The sequence below is a fragment of the Eutrigla gurnardus genome, assembly GCF_963514095.1.
Source record: "Eutrigla gurnardus genome assembly, chromosome: 9".
Taxonomy (NCBI): domain Eukaryota; kingdom Metazoa; phylum Chordata; class Actinopteri; order Perciformes; family Triglidae; genus Eutrigla; species Eutrigla gurnardus.
Genome location: NC_139923.1, coordinates 15,371,892 through 15,389,828, shown reverse-complemented (window position 1 = coordinate 15,389,828; position 17,937 = coordinate 15,371,892). Strand labels below are relative to the sequence as shown.

Here is a 17,937-nt window from a genome sequence, read left to right as displayed (position 1 = left end):
AAAATAATGTTCCTTGAGTAAATATTCTAATAATTGTGTTTTGTTTTTGCTAACCATCTCATTGAAAGTAGGGTTCCTCGTTTTCCTCGAGATCTTTGTCTTGCGTTTGGAAGTCTTGTGCGGATCTGGAAGCAGGTAGGTTTTCACGTATGGGTTCGGATCGGTTCCATCTTCAGAAACCTGAAAGAGAGCAGAGGGAGCAATAGTATGACAACAGATAGATAAACAACAATGAGTCTGTCGAAGCAGTTTATGTGGATGTGAATGAAATCGTTGCCGTGTTTACCAGATCTCTGATGTGCATGACCATGATGAAGAGATTGCTGTTCCTGTAGGAGATTGAGAGCTTTACTTCTCCTTCCACTCGACCAGAAGTGGGACTCAGCGGAGGCTCTGCAACAATCAGACACCACTCATTACATTCAGGAAGTTGTGAACATAAACCCCGATAAAATCATTAGCAATATTATAGTCGCTTATAATCCGCCTGTGTCACACTCACTGTATAACACGTACACTGACAAATACTTGCAGAATGGGGAGAAAAACACAGCTTTTATTTACCTGGCGCTTTAGGTGTGGCATCTAAGCCTTCGGTCTTGTCATCCCGAGCAATTGGATGAAAGAAAGTGTACACCAGGTCACACTAGAAACAGAGAACATGAGATTACTTTATTTACTAAGATAAAGAATGCTGAGTTTACCGATTACTGAGCGTTTGCATGCGTATGTGTACCTGGGTGACCTCGGTGGAGCTCCTCATCAGGTTGTGGACGTAGTTGTTGAGCTCCAGCTTCCTCTTTGCAGCCACTTCTTTGATGTGGGTGCGACCAAGCACCATCTTGTTAGGGAAACTAGCGATAAAGAGAGAGACATGGAATATTAACTATTCGCTCTAAAACATGCCACATAACTTGCAAGATATATTGTGTGAAATCATAATGGGAAAGTATTGTTTCACAGTTTAGTATTAAAGGGATAGTTTGGATGTTGTGGGGGGTGTATGAGGTACTTATCAATACCCAGTGTATTACCTACAGTAGGTGGCAGTCGGCACGCCCCCAAATTAGAGAAACAAAAAGGAGTACCAGCACGGGAGCAGACTGATACCAGTTTAAGTGTCTTTCTTGGCTTTACCGTGCCAATGGACAGCCATTTCCAAGATGGAACTGAAGCAGTTACATCCATTTATCTCTTCAAAGCCACAGGACAACACCAACTGACAACAACATCATGGACATGGAAGTTGCTGGTCTAACGCTGCCTCGATTGGTTAGTTTGCTTTTGTGTGACTGTGTTGCATCCAAACCAACCCCTTTAAAAACACCAAAGTCACACAATAACACAAACACCTGACTGATCAAGGCAGCAGTAGACCAGCAAAAATCTGTGTTCTGCAAGTGTTTTTGTCAAAGGAGTCCTGTAGCTTATTAGAAAGCTTAGATAATAATGAGTTCCCTGTCAGAAAGGGCCGTCAGATGGTAAAGTAAAGTAGTGAAAACATTCTAAATATAGCATTCCTTTAAACTGATGCTGCCTCTGTCCACTGCAGTACATTGCTTCCTGTGCCGAACTCCTGTCTGTTTTTTCCAAACTGTTGGCGTACCGACCGCCATGTACTAAAGGTAATACACTGATTATGGAAGTGACTCATAAACAATCACAATCAGATCAGTAATTGAGAAATGAAGAAGCTTAGTGTCACAGCGGAGGTTTACTCCTTACCTAGGTAGCTTCCAGAGGGGGAAGAGGATGGTGAGTTTGTTGTGGAGCTCCTGAAACTCATCGAAAGTGCGGAAGACAAACTGGGGCTCATTCTGACCTTCCCTCAGAAGCCTCAACACATACGTCTGCACAGAAAGGACAGGGAGGGGGGCAGCAATGCAATGTGTCAGTGCGTCTCCTAGTTTCGATCTGGAGATGTGATGCAACACGGACGCGGTACAGTGAAACTCACATAGTGCTTGTCGGGGTTGTATCTCTTCTGGAAGGAGAAGATGGCGGAGTGGAGTATGCGGCCCTCCTGTTTCAGAGTGTAAGTCTTGGGGGAGAAAGACAGGATAGGCTCGTCGTTTGCTGGCAAACCAGAGAATCGGAGCTGGGCGAGGTTGTGGATGAAGAAGTTGAACTTGGTGGCCACGCTGCCCAGACTGGACTCTATCAGCCTGGAGAGGAGGGGGGATACAGGGGTGACAATAAAATAATATGGGGGATATCAGAGAGAAAGACAGACAGGCGAAGGTTAAACAATTAACCACATGATGTTTTTTTCTGTTTGACCTAATGCTGTGACAGAAAGTTTTCACAAGGCATTATTTTATTGTAAAGCAATTTAGTAAAAATCTCACTTGACTGGTTTTACAAATACTAGGTCCACCTTATATTATTCCTTATGTGTCAGGAGTTTTTGTTGCTGTAATGTGAGACAGCAGTTATTTCTTCCTATGTCTACATTGCCACCTGGTGGTATTTCAGCAAAATAGCAGCTGTGCAAAATGGAATACCTCAGAAGAGAGAAGAAAAAAACCCAGAAAAGTGATTGATTTCTCCATTTCTTGAGATGTTTTCAAATCTCGAGGTTTAATAGTTTGGAGACAGAATAGTTTGGATCTTTGCCGGGATAATAGAAGTAATGCATTTACCTGGTGAAGAAGATAGTTGCCTCAGCATCTGTGTTGTGGGGCTGCAGGGCATCAAATACATACTTCAGATCCTGAGAGCTGGTCAGCTCTGGGAGGCCTGAGGACGTCATCTACAACACACACGGCAACAGATGGCACACAAGCAGATTTACCCATTTCTTACCCATCATTTTGTACATTATCACATAAAGTCTATATATACAGGGCATTTACAGTATATGCACTGTATATATAGATATATATTACATTATAACAACAAACTTTTGGAGCTCCGTGCCAAGTTATATAAGAGTTCAGCAGCCTTAGTGATTGTAATTCAAGATGAAATCATGGCTAAAATCATGTAGCCATCACGCAAGAATGTAAACACACGACGTGTCCTAATGTTGTGAAATCTTGTGGTTTATGTAGTGCTGCCTAAATGTGCTGTTGCTGATGTGATTTATGTATTGTATTTGTGTTTTTCTTAACAGAGAGGTTATTCTCTGTTTCCTTCCCAGGGACCACAGATGGAAATAAAATTCTCAAAGTTGTTCATTGTCCCTGTCAAATCAATTAAATAAAAAAAATAAAAAATAAAAAAAATTCTATTTGCCCTCATCGACTTCTAAATGTTGTTTTAATGCATCATTCTTCCTTAGTAGAGCACATTCTGTCCGACATTTCCAGGACAACAGTAAAGCACTGATTTATTGTGAAGGTACAACTCCTCCTTGTGTGTAAATCTTGTTATTCTAAGTCCTGCAGGTGCAAAAGAACAGACTTCTGCTCACTGATGAGGACACTTTTAAAAAGGAGGCCAAAAATAACTAATAAGACTGAAAAGAAAAAGAAGCTGAAGGTTGAAAAATGTTGTAAGAATACAATTCAGCTGCAGGATGCAAAAACAAGAATCTAGAATAGTCAATATACCAATTAGTTGACAGACATAAAAGTAATCTGCAAATATTTTGCTAATCGTTAAATCATGAACCCAGAGTCCCTGGTTCCAGCTTCTTTTATGTGAATATTTCATGCTTTTCTATTTTATATCATTATAAACTAAATATCTTTGGAGTTTGAACTGTTGGTTCGACAAACCAAGACATCTAAAGATGTAACCTTTGACTCACACCTATGTGACAGTCTGTGGTGCATCACCTCCTGGCATGTATGTGTGTATAAATGATGGGTATTAATGTCTATATATCTATTTACTGTCTCACCAGTGACAACAGGTTGAGGAAAAGCCCGGAGTGCTTGCGGATGAGGTTGTAGGCCTGGCAGCACAGGTCTACAAACAGCTGGAAGCGACTGGTGGGACGTTCGCCTCCGTTGATGACGTACGCCATGTCAGAGGTCAGAACGAACGGAGCCCGGTCCCTGACAGGAGAGAAGGAGGGAAGCTTTAACATCAGCTTCTGAGGAGGGTTATCACAGCAAGGGCTCGTGGAATGAAGGCCTTCAGTTTGAATCTGAGATGAAATCTGGATAAGGATAGTGAATGCACACCACTAAAGCTACCACAGGGAGATCCTTCAGAAAGTTACTACAATACCTCTAAATAATTCAGCTGAGACAATCAGAGGCTATAAATAGTGTGGTTGTAGGGCAGTCCACCAGCTGGGAATGAGTGCAGTGTGTGAGCATTGAATCAGGTCATCCGTGAAAATACTATTCATTTTGGCAAGTAGAAATATAGCAAGTCCCAACAATGCAAGCAGGACAAACAGCTTTAGGGCCCTATTTAATCAATCTATAGTGCATGGTCCTAAGTGCATGGCAGCAGTGCATTTAGGGCATGTCCAACTCCACTTTGGCTTGTTAAACGGTGCATAATCTGGGCGCAAAGTAAGGTGTAAGACACAAGGGTTTTGTATTTAGTCTCATAAGTGTGTTTTGGGCATAACATGAGTTTGAAATGCTATTCCCAACAAATATGGACTGAAGCAAGATATATTTTTTTAAATAAAAACATGTGAATTTTGGAAATGATAACTCTTTACAATAAGTTTAAGGGTAGAGGGCCTGCAAACCTTAAAAAGTAGCCTACATCTACACTCGCACACAGAAGAGATGAGAGGAGACGTTGAGCCCAGACAGAAGCACCATCCATGAGGCAAAAAAACAACACGGGTGCACTCATCATGATGCATTTTGTCAGTGGAGGAAGCCTCTAAGTGTACGACAGACGATTTCAAGGCTTTGCTTCACATAAATAAAAGATTTTCACCACAGATTGGTGCATAAAAATACAACACAATACAGGAAATTAAGTGTTTGATGCTCAATATTCCCATTATGAATCTGCCAATGTAGGCACATCTTAGTTCAAATGCATTCTGCTGCCTTAAGATAGCAATATGCCAACACTGCACCTGACCACGCCTCATTAAGGCCAACAGGCCCATGGGTAAACCCCATAGCAAAGTACATTTGCTACTTGCGCGACGTGGCGCTGGGTATGAAAATGAAAACTGGGTTTGTCTGATAACTACCTAGTGATAAAAACAAAATGACAACTCCATGGAAGAACCTTTAAACCCAGATAGGCGTGGCAATACATGTTTTTTCCCCTGATAAGCATTTCTTGCACACATGCATACACACAGACACGCACCAAAAAGCATTTCTAATTGTCACCTTTTGAAGCTGCCAAACATCTGGGCGTGGCCCAGGAACTTGCCAAAGTCGATGTGGAACATGTGACCAGTGGAGCGCAGCATGATATTGTCATTATGGCGATCGCAGATGCCCAGTACGTAAGTGGCCACACAGCATCCTGCACACGAGTAGATGAAATTCTCTGATGCCTAAAAAAAGAAAGAGTGACACAGAGAAAAGGCAAGAAAAAAATATGAATACTCTACGCTCTGGTTGTCGTCTGGCTGACTGCAGAGTAAGTACAAGTTTCGAACCAGACAGACGAAACAAATTCCATACTTTTCCAGATGTTTCAAGCACACCCAGAAATGATGAAATTGTTTTGCAGATGCTCTCGTGTAACCAGCCTCAAAAATGCCACAGCAAGATTATTCCTGCATCCTCCTGGTGTTCAGGGTCAAAACAGTGCAGTAAAGCACTGAGTGGTTGTGATTGGAGAGTAAGGCTTCACATTTATAGGTGTGAAAGGTGACAAAGTTGTATAACTTAATTAACTATAAACTTCTAGAGAACAACTGTGTGATCTTAACTCCTGCAGAGGCAAACCAATTACTTTGTGTCAAATAAATAATGTTTTACCTTCTCATATTCATCCTCAGCAGGGTTGTACTTGCGGAGCCACTCTGCCAGCGGTTTGTCCTTGAAGGATCCCGTGACGCCGTACTCAACCTGGATCTTTCTCAGGGTGTCGGAGGACGGCACCAGCTCCACCATGCCTTAAAAAAACCATCCCAACTTTGATTAATGTGATGCAAGCACAAAAGAATCCAGCTCTGTAGTACTTTTACTTGTTTTATGTACCGCCAGATACAATGGGAATATGTCATAACCTTAGTCTGTAATGACTAGATCGTTACATTGATGTCTGCTGGTGAATCAGCTGTTAGAAATGTAAAAAATGGGTTTCGTTACAGGTTGATAACATGACAGGACTGTTTTCATCATTTCTGCCAGTGCCAACTAAAAGCAACTGAATAATTCCTTCTTATAAATGAACACCTCAGAGAAAAGCGTATCTATTTTTCCTGTGGCCATTAACGTCATTACCTTGCGGAGAGTGGAGAAGTTATTCTTTTAGTTTTTTGGAAGTTGCCAAAGAGCATCAGATACCAGATTTGCATGTAGCACACAAAAACAAAGACAGACTGCTATCTAGTCAAAACGAATCCAGTCAATATACCCATGTATGTCAATGAGGGAAGGTCAAATAACAGAAGCACATCTATAAGTCAATACGGGTCAACCACGCCACAAAGTGCATCCTCCAAAATGATGACAAAGTTGATTTAGTGCCTCTCTAAAATGGGATTCATTGCAGGATTATTTACTGGACTGCATTCGTTTGAGCTAGATTCAGCCAATAAACTGGCAACTGAGTGTGTGTGGCTAAGTGAAAATGAAAGTGTCAGTGACAATTGAAATGAAGTGGAAATGTGGCCTCTGGATGCGTTTGCCTTCACCTTTGTCCTTGTCGGTGGAGATGCATTTGAAGTTGACGATGCGGAGGTCCAGGCCCTCCTGCAGCCAGATGCGGTCCATGATACGGATCATCTGAAGAGCCAACATGTCCTGCCTCAGGTCCTCTCCAACCTAACACACAAACAGTGGCAGGGTTTCACTTTGGCCACCAGGGGGCACAGTATTCAGATAAGAAGCACGTAAACAAACCTGTTACAACATGTTTGTGTACCTGATGACAACTCCCAAGTTGAAACAAGTGGAGTGGGTGTGATGAATACACAATAACCAGTTCTTAGGTAAATATACCATATATTATCTGTATTATATGACTGTTCATGTCAATCAGTTTGTCCACTGTCAGCATTTCCCACACACATTGTTTAAGAAGTGTGTGTAGGCACAGTACCTTGAACATCACATTGATCTCTTCTCCCAGTGGGTCGGCGTTGACCAGGGCCAGCTTTAGGGGAACTGCGTTGGAGTTGAAAAAGGAGCAGGCCTACACACACACAAAGACAGTATGAATTTATTCTTCAGCACTACAATATGTTGTTTTTAAGATCCAGCTTTAAAACAGCATATAATCATGTCTTCTTTATTCTTTTCTTTGAATATTTCATTTTAAAGCCACTTGTTAGTTTGTCTCACATACCTAGAGCCCACATTATGCATCATAATTTTGCTTCTTCACAATCGTCACCAGCCAATAATAATAATTGCATCTGGACCATAGCCACATAAGAGATACATTAAAGTCATGTCTAACTAGCATCTACACTTAATTACAAATTCAACTAAAAATGCCTCTATAAAGCCTGAGGTATTTAAAATTATAGAATCACCAGAGAAAGGTCTGGCATTCTGACATTTTGTTTAATTTTGTGTTTCTGTATATTTCTATTCAATGTTATGAATTCACTAGTGCTAATTATTTGTCGATCTGGTATATGCAGTGTGGTGAGAAGGGATTTATTGACCTGAATGTAATCATAAAGAATAGCTGAATATTGCGGACGCCCTGAATTTTCATGCTTAATTGACAACCTCTCATTATACACGGCCCGTTTGTGTGCGATACCTTGACGTTAAGCTCCTTGGCCACCAGACTGGGGCTGAGCGGCAGCCGGCACCTGTTCCTCTGGAAAAAGTTCTGGACATTTTCAAGCCCTTCTTGCAGTGCCACCTGAACACACACAAAAATACACAAACACACAGAAATGTTACAACACACACACACACACACACACATTATAGTAATGTATAATGTTACAGTTAGATCATGTACACACAAACTTACCTGTCGTGTAGACCCGCCGGCCTGTCGGACCCTCTCGGCGACAGCTCCCAGCAGGTCGACCAGGCGAGTCTGCTTCTCCAGTTCCGACCTCAGCTTGGCTCCACACAGACACATGAGGGCACCCAGCACCCGCTCATATCGTCGTCCCCAAGCAGGATCCTGCACAGCGTCCTTCAGCAGCCTGCAGCCATTATACACACATAAGTCAAAATGTAAGGGGCACTATAATCCTACACTACTAAAACACGACCAACTTCTACTAAACCACGCTTTCCCCATGCATTTCTGTCTGGGTACGATCTCCCGGGAAAATCAAGACTCAATTTATGGCACAAAGAAAGTGTGTACTGGAGAAAATTAAATATTGTGATATGTTTTTTTAACCAAATACCTAAAAATGTATTAATATCATGATAATATTGATATTGTGATACTGTAGGGTTGACCTGGTGCTTTTCTAAAATATTAACACATCATCAGTAATGCAGATATAATGACTAAGTTGATAAAGGCAAATAAAACAACAATGTAATTACTTTACTGTAAGTCAGTCTTTAAAACCAGGAAAGGACAACACTTATGTAATATTATGATATCAAACATTTATGACAGTATTTTGTCTCATATATCATGATCTTAATATAATATTGATATATTGCCCAGCCCTAGAAGTGCATCAGCTCTTAGATAGTGCTTTTGTTTCACATGGTAGGTATTGTTAGCTATCCCCAGGAAGCACAGATGGCACATGGGAAGTGTATTTCTTTGGTGACCAATTGCTCATTGTGTTGTAAAATACCATTTTCTCTGATGCATCATAATTCAGGTAGTTCTGCTAGCCTGTTCATTCACTTCAGCCCCTCTCACACTCAGTCTTTGAAACATATCGCTTCAGGCGTTTGTTATGACAGCTCGTTGCTGAGTGCTTTTGGGAACTCACCAGTAGAGGTAGTGGGCAATATTGATGTTGCCTTGAGCTCTGCACAACAGGAACATGACGAGGGCATTCTTTAGGTGACACTCAAACTTTAATGCCTGGCAGAAAGATAAAAGTGATTTAGAAATATAGGTGGGAAGATTGAGAGGTGAAGGGAGAGAACGCAGGAGAAACATTGAGTGATAATGAGTGAATGAGTGGGTGAGAGTGAGTACTTTGAAAGTGGAAGTGTTATTTGTGCGTGTATTTTTAACTGTACCTGTACTAGCTGTGGCAGATAGTCAGTCAGCTCATCATCACTGCTATTCTCAATCCAGCTAACAGCCACATTTCTCACTTCTGTGTCTGCAAACCTACACACACACACACACACACACACACACACAGACACACAGACACACAGACACACAGACACACAGACACACAGACACACACACACACACACACACACACACACACACACACACACACACACACACACACACACACACACACACACGCACACACGCACACACGCACACGCAGTCAGTTTTGGCTTCCAACAATGGCAGGCATCAAGAACAATTATACAGAAATAGCCAATACTCACTGATGGTCTCATTTGTGTGTGTAGGTCATATATAGTCATCAGTATTAAATTGACATTGTTTCATAACCAGTTCAAAGTTTCTTGTAGACATTTTAAGCCTTGAACACAGTACATACTTTGAGTCGAGCAGCTCCAGCGCAGTGACGGGGGGCAGAGAGGGCCAGTGGTGCAGCAGGGAGTGGATGTGAGCCATGCTGGCCCAGTCCCAGCTGGGCGCACTTGCCAGCACCTTGGGGAGGCTGCTGGGGTGGTCCTTCCGACAGTGAAGCCGATGGTCCCACAGGAGTTGGTGATCTGCCCGCTTCAGCCTGGAGACGAAGTGGAAAAAAGATGGACAGATGGATGGGATGGCATTTACAAAAAAATAAAGATGTTCATAAATGGCACCCACATGTGAATCTCATCTGGATTTTTTAATGAGATTCATCAGCCCATCTGCAATTCTAAGTAACCAATTCAAATGTGTCATTCTTCTGTGCAATAAATATTAGTAGGTTTCAACACTGCAAAATAAAGGAAACAAAATATTGAATGACTCCAAATGAGGAGTTTAATTGGCAGGGTCAACAATAATATAATAAATAATAATAAATAAAACAGACAACAGAGAAGAAACACTTAAAACAGAATCGCACAAGAACTCAGATTCATCTGAGAAAATCAGAGGGTAAATGAGACTAATACAACTCAATGAAGAGTTAAATAAGAAATATATAAGTTTGAAAATGTGAAACTCATTGAAATTGAAGAGCTGACATGTTTAGATAACCTTTCCTGGTCAAATAAATGTATTAAGCAAAAACAAAACAAAACACAAACTGATGTTAAATATCTCTGTCAGTAAGCATTTGCCTCTTTGCTCTTTGCTCTGTACCCTGGCCCTGACCTCCCTGTAGTAATAAAAAACAAACATTTCTCCTAAAGGGATTAATGGAATATCACACACACTGAAACAACACATGACACATCAGTGAAACTGTAGTTCCACAAGTCTTGTGCACACAGAGGCTGGAGAGATGAACGCAGGACAGAAAACAGGCGGCCCCAGCCCAGTGAGTGAGCGGTCTGTGCTAAAATGCCGGTCAGGACTCGTGGATGTTGGCAGAGTAAAGGAGATTTGGCTGGCAGCGGGCATAAGAGAGCATTTAGTTGAGCTTGGAGCAGCTGGAAAAGAACAGACACATTGAAGAAGACAACATATACCGTAGGCGTTTATGGGGAGCTGTGGCTGGCAAAGTCAGTGGCATCTATTAAAATCCCTTTTTAAATCTAATATGTCCAACAGATTTCGGGTGGTCTGAGAGATGGCCAAAAAGCTGTCTGCTGAAGGGGATAAATCTAACCAGAAATAGCGCTTCTGTGCGTGTTTTTGAAACTCTCATGACACCGAGTACTTTAAGTCTCCAAACCAGAGGTCAATGGACTTACATTATAATTCAGAAGTAGCTTCAACATTAAACGACACACCTTTTAAAAGTGTGGTTTTGATTCCCCCGAGGTCACTCTTTCTGAGGAGGTGGAGTGTATTTCACATAAAACACACAAACAAAAAACCACATCACAAACTTTGTGATGTTGTCTTGAACACAGCCTTGGACTCATTCTACATAGTGCTATAGTTTGTTTGTTTTTGACTGATATGGACATTTTAATCACAATTTGAGGAGGTTATTACACTATCCAGCCATTGCTTCAAGCCTCTAGTATTTGCACAGGAAGCGTGTCTGTTTTGTGCATCAAGCTAAGGAACATTAAGGTCACCTCTCCAGTGGCATTAACTGATGATGGTGCTCTTAGAACTGAAGTGACAGAAAACAGCAGAGAAGGCTGATACATTCATTTAATAACAGAAATGTTGATGATATCTACTCTCAGATTGCTTTATGGTTGTGAAGAGATAAGGGAGATGTTCTAACCCAAAATTGGAAGCACGACTGCAGATTTTCTCCAGTTTGCGCCGCAAGTCAGGGTCCAGCTCCTCCAGTGTGTTTGGCTCTGGTCTGGGATCTTCCTTGGGTCCCACGTATAAAACGTCCAACGCTGAGTTGGGGAAGTCCACCTGACAGCAACATAAATACCAAAGTTGGAATCAGTCCAATCCTTTGAAGGAACTCAAGCTGACAGACGCACATATTTTTACAAATACACTATGTTCTTTCTTATTTGTAGGAAACCCACTGAGAACAAAAACTAGGTCCAAAACAAATAACAAAGCTGTCATTATTACACCCAAACTGCTATTATTTAAAACCACAGTACTGTTTCCACTAAGAGACCTACCAGTACTCCAACTTCTACTAGAACTGTGACAATAAGTATTAGATGTAAAATAAAAAATGTTGGTGTACTAGTACTACTGAAAAATATAGCAATAGCTATAGCATTCATAGTGCATCGGTTTTCGTGATTACGGAAATGAAGGTAGTGCAGTAGTAGTACGGTAGCTGCCATAGTAGTCATGATGGGCAGGAAGAGAAAGAAAGGCAAAAGACTACACCACTAATACTACAACTGTACTACTACGACTATCTTGGTCTACTACTACTACTGTACGATCACAGATTAGTATTTTTAGACTTTGTGCTAGCACTCTGACAATGAATTCTAGCACAAGTGCGACAATAAATGAATCATGACTATTCAGAATACTAACACCACAATAAACATAAATACAACTACAGATACTCCCAGAACCACCACCTACCTGTAGTACTATTCTCTCTGCTGGCATCCTCTTGCGGCTGCCTGTAGAGCCGGCGGCAGCAGCAGCACCCTGGGCAGATGTCCACAGACACAACAACCTGCTGCCCCTGGCCAGCACCCTGCAAAACACAGTCAACAATAAGCAACAACAATAACCAAAGCAATCAGGATATGCAATCCAATAAACAGCATTCCTTACACTGTGGCAAGGATGTCACAAAGGATCATCAAATGACAAGAATGTATAAAACAAGTATTTATTTCCTGCTGACTGACCAATGTGCAAAGGCGCTACCTGTTTTGGAAAACATCTTCCCCAACCGAGTGATGATTTGCATTCCCTAACAAGTGGAACATCGGCTCAACTACCACACAACTACCAGGTGTTCCTCTCTCCTCACCGTCTGAAGTCAAAGAGCGGCATAGAGACTTTGCCCAGCAGCTCTGGAGCTTTCCTCTGTTTGTTGGAGTCCGGGGAGCCGCTGGCATTCTGGTTCAGCACCCCGAACAGAGTCAGGCTCAGTGTGGACTCCAACGGGAGAACAGCCACCGCAATGGGGAAGTTGATCCTTGGAGAGACGACGACAGTGTCAGCAGCATGGAAGGACATTTCAAACAGCGTATTGTTGTCGTGATGGAAATAACAGAGGAGAGTAAAAGGAATATTAAGGAAAGGAAAGAGGCCAAGACAATCACTCACAGTTCGTCCCATTTGATGTGGTAGAAGAAGCTTTTGTAAGTACCCACTCTCTTGGACTGGACCGGTTTAAACAGGTTCTTGCCATTGTGGGTGAGGGAACATATCAGGAAGTACTTCTCATAACTGCAACAAAACAACACAATAAGTATTGCTACTGTTCCCACGTTTATTTTAGAAACATCACATTCATTTGACAAAAAAAAAACCCAACAGAAACTCAGTTTTCTACAGTAGAAAGTCGACGGTGCCTGCCTTAAGAAGGCTCATTGGTTTCTAGAATACGGGCATTAAAGTGGTTCAGTTATTCTGATGAGACCTCAGTGATTCTCAGGTTGATTTTTCTAAAACCTCGTTGAACAATGTATTTATCCAGGGAAGACAGTCAGGCAACATGAGTGAAAACATCTGTGTGGGTTGCCTATGGCTGTACACAGGCTTCAAGACTACAGTGAGTATTATAACTCTCCTTTACAATCAAACAAATCAAAAATAACCTCTGTTTTTCTATGAGGGGTACATGTGAGTGGAGAGTGAAAATACAAGTCACATCCTTCCAACACTACAGGCTTGATCCACCGCTCAGTGCCATCTGTGTTGGCAGCTCCACCACTAGTCAGGGTGTCTCAATATGCTGGCAATGCCGTGGCACGTACTGAGCCTCCAGATGGATGACACACGAGCCACAACAACGCCAAACACTCAGACTTCAATAAGGGAGCATTATAGTAACACCACAATGAAACAGATATGCCTAGCTACTCGTCTGGGCTGGAAAATAACTGTACTCCCTTTGTCCCTCTGGCCTTGGGTTGTGAGGGGCTAAATATTTTTGAAGGTGTCTTAGGAATGACTGTCACTGCAGCAATGTTTGGTGCTGGCTTAAAATAGCGGCTGGAAGAGGCTGTGCTGGAGTCAATAGGCCTGTTATTTAGCAGTTCCTCTCTTTATGAAGGCCTCACTGGCCGACAAGAAAATTACCATGGAGGGAAGGGACTGCAGCAGTTTTTAAAACTGCCTCCATGTTGAAGTTAGGGATACAGTCCCTTCATATTTGTAAATGCTACATCTTTAATCGGACCTTAATTTGTTCTTGGTTGGCGTCTTATAAATTTATAGCTCAGGACTGATGACAATAGGTGAGATGACAAAGGCACAGAATCTTCACATATTCACCCCCCCCCCCCCCCCACTAACAGTATCAAAGTAATTTGTCATACATTTCTACACTTTACAAACCTATGGAACTGTGAAAGGGCTAGTCAGAAATGTAATGACCGTGGTCACTGATGCGTGACAGAGCTGGGAATGGAAAACTGGTCTCAGCTCTGTGGCCCAGACATAAGCAGGAGATAACAGCACAGAAGTCAGGGTGAAACTGGACACTGGCATGGAAAAATAAGACATGGGGAGCAACACCGGAGCCATTTGTTTAGTAGAAGAAAACAAGCCTGTGTGCTGTGACAGCACAGCCTACGAGACTGTGCTATAAGAGAGAGAGAACACTCCCTCTGTGACAGCACAGCCTACGAGACTGTGCTATAAGAGAGAGAGAACACTCTCCTTGGTCCTAGCTGTTAACAATATACTGTTATCTTACAAACTCAATCTAGAGACAAAAAAACATGTTTTTGACTATTACATTTAAGATGCTGTTGCACTAATTATATGCAATTGACAAACACTGTGAAATTCTGCACTGCCTTCCGTCTTCATCTTTCACCCTATCTTGCAGCAGTACAATTACGTGGAGTGTGGGTGGCACTAATAATACGGAACAAGTGGGGGACCATGCCAGATCAAATGCATGAATAAAGGCTTTAATTACCCTACAGCACAGAATGGAGTATGTCAACTATTAACACTTACAATTTCATAAAAAAATCTTGAAAAGACCCGTGGGAAACGTTATCTGCAAAATACATCCAACTGCATCCTTCATGTGGTTGTACACCCTGATGTCATTATACATTGATGTATTAAGGCATTTCTCTAGGTCACTTCAGGGGTCCCTTGTGCCCCCAGACTGTTTACCTGCTGACCCAGTTGGTCGGGATGCCGTGCAAGGCAAACAGAGTGAACTGAAGGTGGTCTGTGGTGCCAGAAGCTTCCTTGCTGCTCCTCCCTTCTATGCCTTCGCTGTCTGCAGCCTGGGGCAACGGGGGGGAGCTGGAGGAGGCGGATGGGGCGCAGAAGGACCGCAAGTACAGTTTGACCAGGTCGTAGACAGCCTGCGTCAGTAAGGCCATACCCTCCTCCAAAGGACTGGTGTGACCTGTTAGAGACGGTAGGGATCAGTGTGAGGTCATAGGTATATCATGGTCTGCAAACGCAGTTATGAGAAGATGTACGCTAGCACTGGAATAAACAGCATGACTTTTAATTTGCTTTTGATCACTTTATAAAATCTACTTTGGACAATAAAGTCTGATAATAGAAAGTGTTTTTGCCTGATATATATACATACATACGCAAATAAAAATGTTGGATTGTGTGGAACTTACCATCTGATGATTGACCAGTAGAAGAGGACCCCATCTACAATGCAAAAACATGTCGGTCTTAGAAAGACATCCTTACATCTAAAAAATCCTACATATGAAACCGTGAAGCATGGAGTATGTGTCAAGAGACCACCTTGGGGGAGCGTGTCCTGGGTAAATTGGCGGAGTGTCGCAGCCTTTTGACAGCCTCTGTAATGGCTTGGGTCTCCACCTCATCGAGAGCACAGCAAAGGTTCTTCAAAGTCTGCACCACCCGGTCCACGGTCTTATACTGGGTGCTCTAAAAACAGAGAAACAGAGCAGGTTGGTGCAACGTGTGTTAGAACGCCATCAATTTTTACATACTCAGCCCTTTCACAACACAGCCTGTTGGGGGGATTTCTCCTGCTGAGCATTTTATGAAATTTTATATAAACAGCATAACTTTAAAACAGTAAAATCTACTGTTTAACACAATGATTTTGTCAATCAAGGCGATCTGAAATAAATCTTGATGCCATTATCAGGTTAAAGTTGGGTTGAGGGCATAGTTAAGCTGCGGTTCTGTCTGCATTCAATTACTACCCAATAACCCACACACTAGAAATCCAGCCTTCCAGGAATGTTCTTGTATACAAACATTTATGCGTGAATTATTTGAATCCACACAGAAAAACACCAGGGAATCTGAAAACAATGCTTGGAGCTACTCCGTTATACTGTTCCATGAAACACTGTTATGAATGGTGTAAACCCAGATGGGACCAGAATAGTCTCAATATATAGGGCAGCTGTACGAAAATCAATTTAAAAACAATCAATATCTTTCTACACATGCAGATACTGTGGATGCATAACAAACTGGTCTACATATATAAGTTCATGTTGTCGTTAATAGTAAAAAATAAAACACTCACTGAGGAACAGGAAATACATTTGTTGTTTTATGTTTTCCAAAAAGTGCCGTCTCAGAGTCATCATGATGGAGAGCGACACAGAGAACATTACTGCAACTCTACTGACTCTGTGGCTTATTTTGGGTTGTTTTGGTCAGACAGGGCCCTCTAAAACTCCTGATTTGCTTGATTATGCAAGGGTGCGACGTCTTCATCGGACAAACTCACTGGACTTAGGGGGTCAAACGTGCTTCGGCATGTTACGGATTGCCTGGTGTGAGTGCGCTCTACTTTACTTTCCAGAACTGCACAGGGACGACGTACCTCATTTTGTAGACAGATGTTGACTTGATTGTGATAGCCTTCTAAATAATCCGCCAGGCCTTGTCTACAAGAAGACACACAAAGAGAGATAAGTGAGGATGAGAAATTAAAGAACTTATTGGCAGTGCTAATCAGATCAGGACAAAATGTAGAATGTTATAATTGAGTTAACTGAAAATAACTTAAGACAGCCATTAGGTCTTTAAAATGCTTTTTTATCATAGAAATGACAAAATTTGGTGTATGAAACAAAAAATGTTGTGTTATTTTCCCAACCAATGCATACCTGGTGACATTCTCCCTGAATGGCCTCTCAATCTGGCCCAGGTGCTTCTCTAGATCTACTGGAGAGTCGTCATCTTCCGCCTGAATGAAAGCAGTCAAGTTTATCATCATAAATCATTGAAATCATTTCACTTAATGAGCATTATGTGTTGTAGGTCTCCAGCAGAGGGACACAAGTTGTAAATTAATCTTCGTGGTCCGACATGAAATGATTATGTCACAGTTCAGTATAAATCTAATGTAGAGTCTACAAGAGCTCATTATGTTAGCGTGATAGAATAACTTACGCTGCGTGCCAAGTCTCTTCTCATGGTTGAGTGAGAGAGTAGCTGTAATGTGATTTCATTCTCCCACTTTCTGCAATTCTGGACGTACTCGTGGCTGCCCAAACTGTGTTTACTGAGGCAGAGGGCAACAGAAAGGCATGGTTAAGAAAATCATGTTCAGGATTATAATGAGCAGTTATTGAAAAAGAAAGGAATATTACAGAAAGTCATTCAATGGAGTGAACTTATGCTATTTTCGATAACTGCAGTCAGAGAGGATTATTAAAATAAAAGAATAATTCCTTAGTCTTTATATTTGGGGAACACACAATAATAACAATAACATTGTGCTAGTTTTATATCTGGTTTGTTATTTTGTCCTGAATAAGCTTTTGGGCTCATCTGCCAAGCCCTGATATTCCAAAAACACTTCCTGCCAAAAATATTTCTGAACATCATAATGATAAAAAAAGAATGTGAGAATGTCATCATGACATTGGAGATTCCTGTGTTAAGTCAGCTTTAAACGCAGCCATGCAGGAACCTCTGGTAACAGTCATAGAGAAGCTAGTAGATAAAAGGCTGTAAATAAAGCAGTACTGTTTTAACAAGTCATCACTAGTGGAGGGGCTCTCACTAAATTACCTTGGGACTGGGCAGGCCCCATCCTGAGAGGGCTGTCGTTACAATGATTACAGGTGAACCAAGAACAGA

The 17,937-nt window shown here is 41.8% G+C and overlaps 1 protein-coding gene across 1 annotated transcript in view; it reads right to left on the bottom strand.

Annotated features, from left to right (window-relative positions):
• The window catches only part of pik3c2a (phosphatidylinositol-4-phosphate 3-kinase, catalytic subunit type 2 alpha), a 45,272-nt gene that overhangs the window by 2,210 nt on the left and 25,125 nt on the right, over positions 1-17,937 (bottom strand). Inside the window, exons 6-32 of the mRNA XM_084018472.1 lie at positions 17,245-17,356; positions 16,959-17,038; positions 16,673-16,736; positions 15,607-15,753; positions 15,474-15,507; positions 15,004-15,244; positions 12,973-13,095; positions 12,674-12,841; positions 12,274-12,391; positions 11,486-11,628; positions 9,686-9,877; positions 9,240-9,333; positions 8,984-9,078; positions 8,044-8,224; positions 7,825-7,929; positions 7,153-7,245; positions 6,746-6,875; positions 5,865-6,001; positions 5,265-5,434; positions 3,848-4,004; positions 2,643-2,752; positions 1,958-2,165; positions 1,726-1,850; positions 737-854; positions 565-646; positions 287-393; positions 55-180 (exon numbers count right to left, since the gene is read on the bottom strand). Coding sequence (XP_083874598.1) covers positions 55-180; positions 287-393; positions 565-646; positions 737-854; positions 1,726-1,850; positions 1,958-2,165; positions 2,643-2,752; positions 3,848-4,004; positions 5,265-5,434; positions 5,865-6,001; positions 6,746-6,875; positions 7,153-7,245; positions 7,825-7,929; positions 8,044-8,224; positions 8,984-9,078; positions 9,240-9,333; positions 9,686-9,877; positions 11,486-11,628; positions 12,274-12,391; positions 12,674-12,841; positions 12,973-13,095; positions 15,004-15,244; positions 15,474-15,507; positions 15,607-15,753; positions 16,673-16,736; positions 16,959-17,038; positions 17,245-17,356 — 3,460 coding nt within the window. The remainder of the gene's footprint in view (positions 1-54; positions 181-286; positions 394-564; positions 647-736; positions 855-1,725; positions 1,851-1,957; positions 2,166-2,642; positions 2,753-3,847; positions 4,005-5,264; positions 5,435-5,864; positions 6,002-6,745; positions 6,876-7,152; positions 7,246-7,824; positions 7,930-8,043; positions 8,225-8,983; positions 9,079-9,239; positions 9,334-9,685; positions 9,878-11,485; positions 11,629-12,273; positions 12,392-12,673; positions 12,842-12,972; positions 13,096-15,003; positions 15,245-15,473; positions 15,508-15,606; positions 15,754-16,672; positions 16,737-16,958; positions 17,039-17,244; positions 17,357-17,937) is intronic.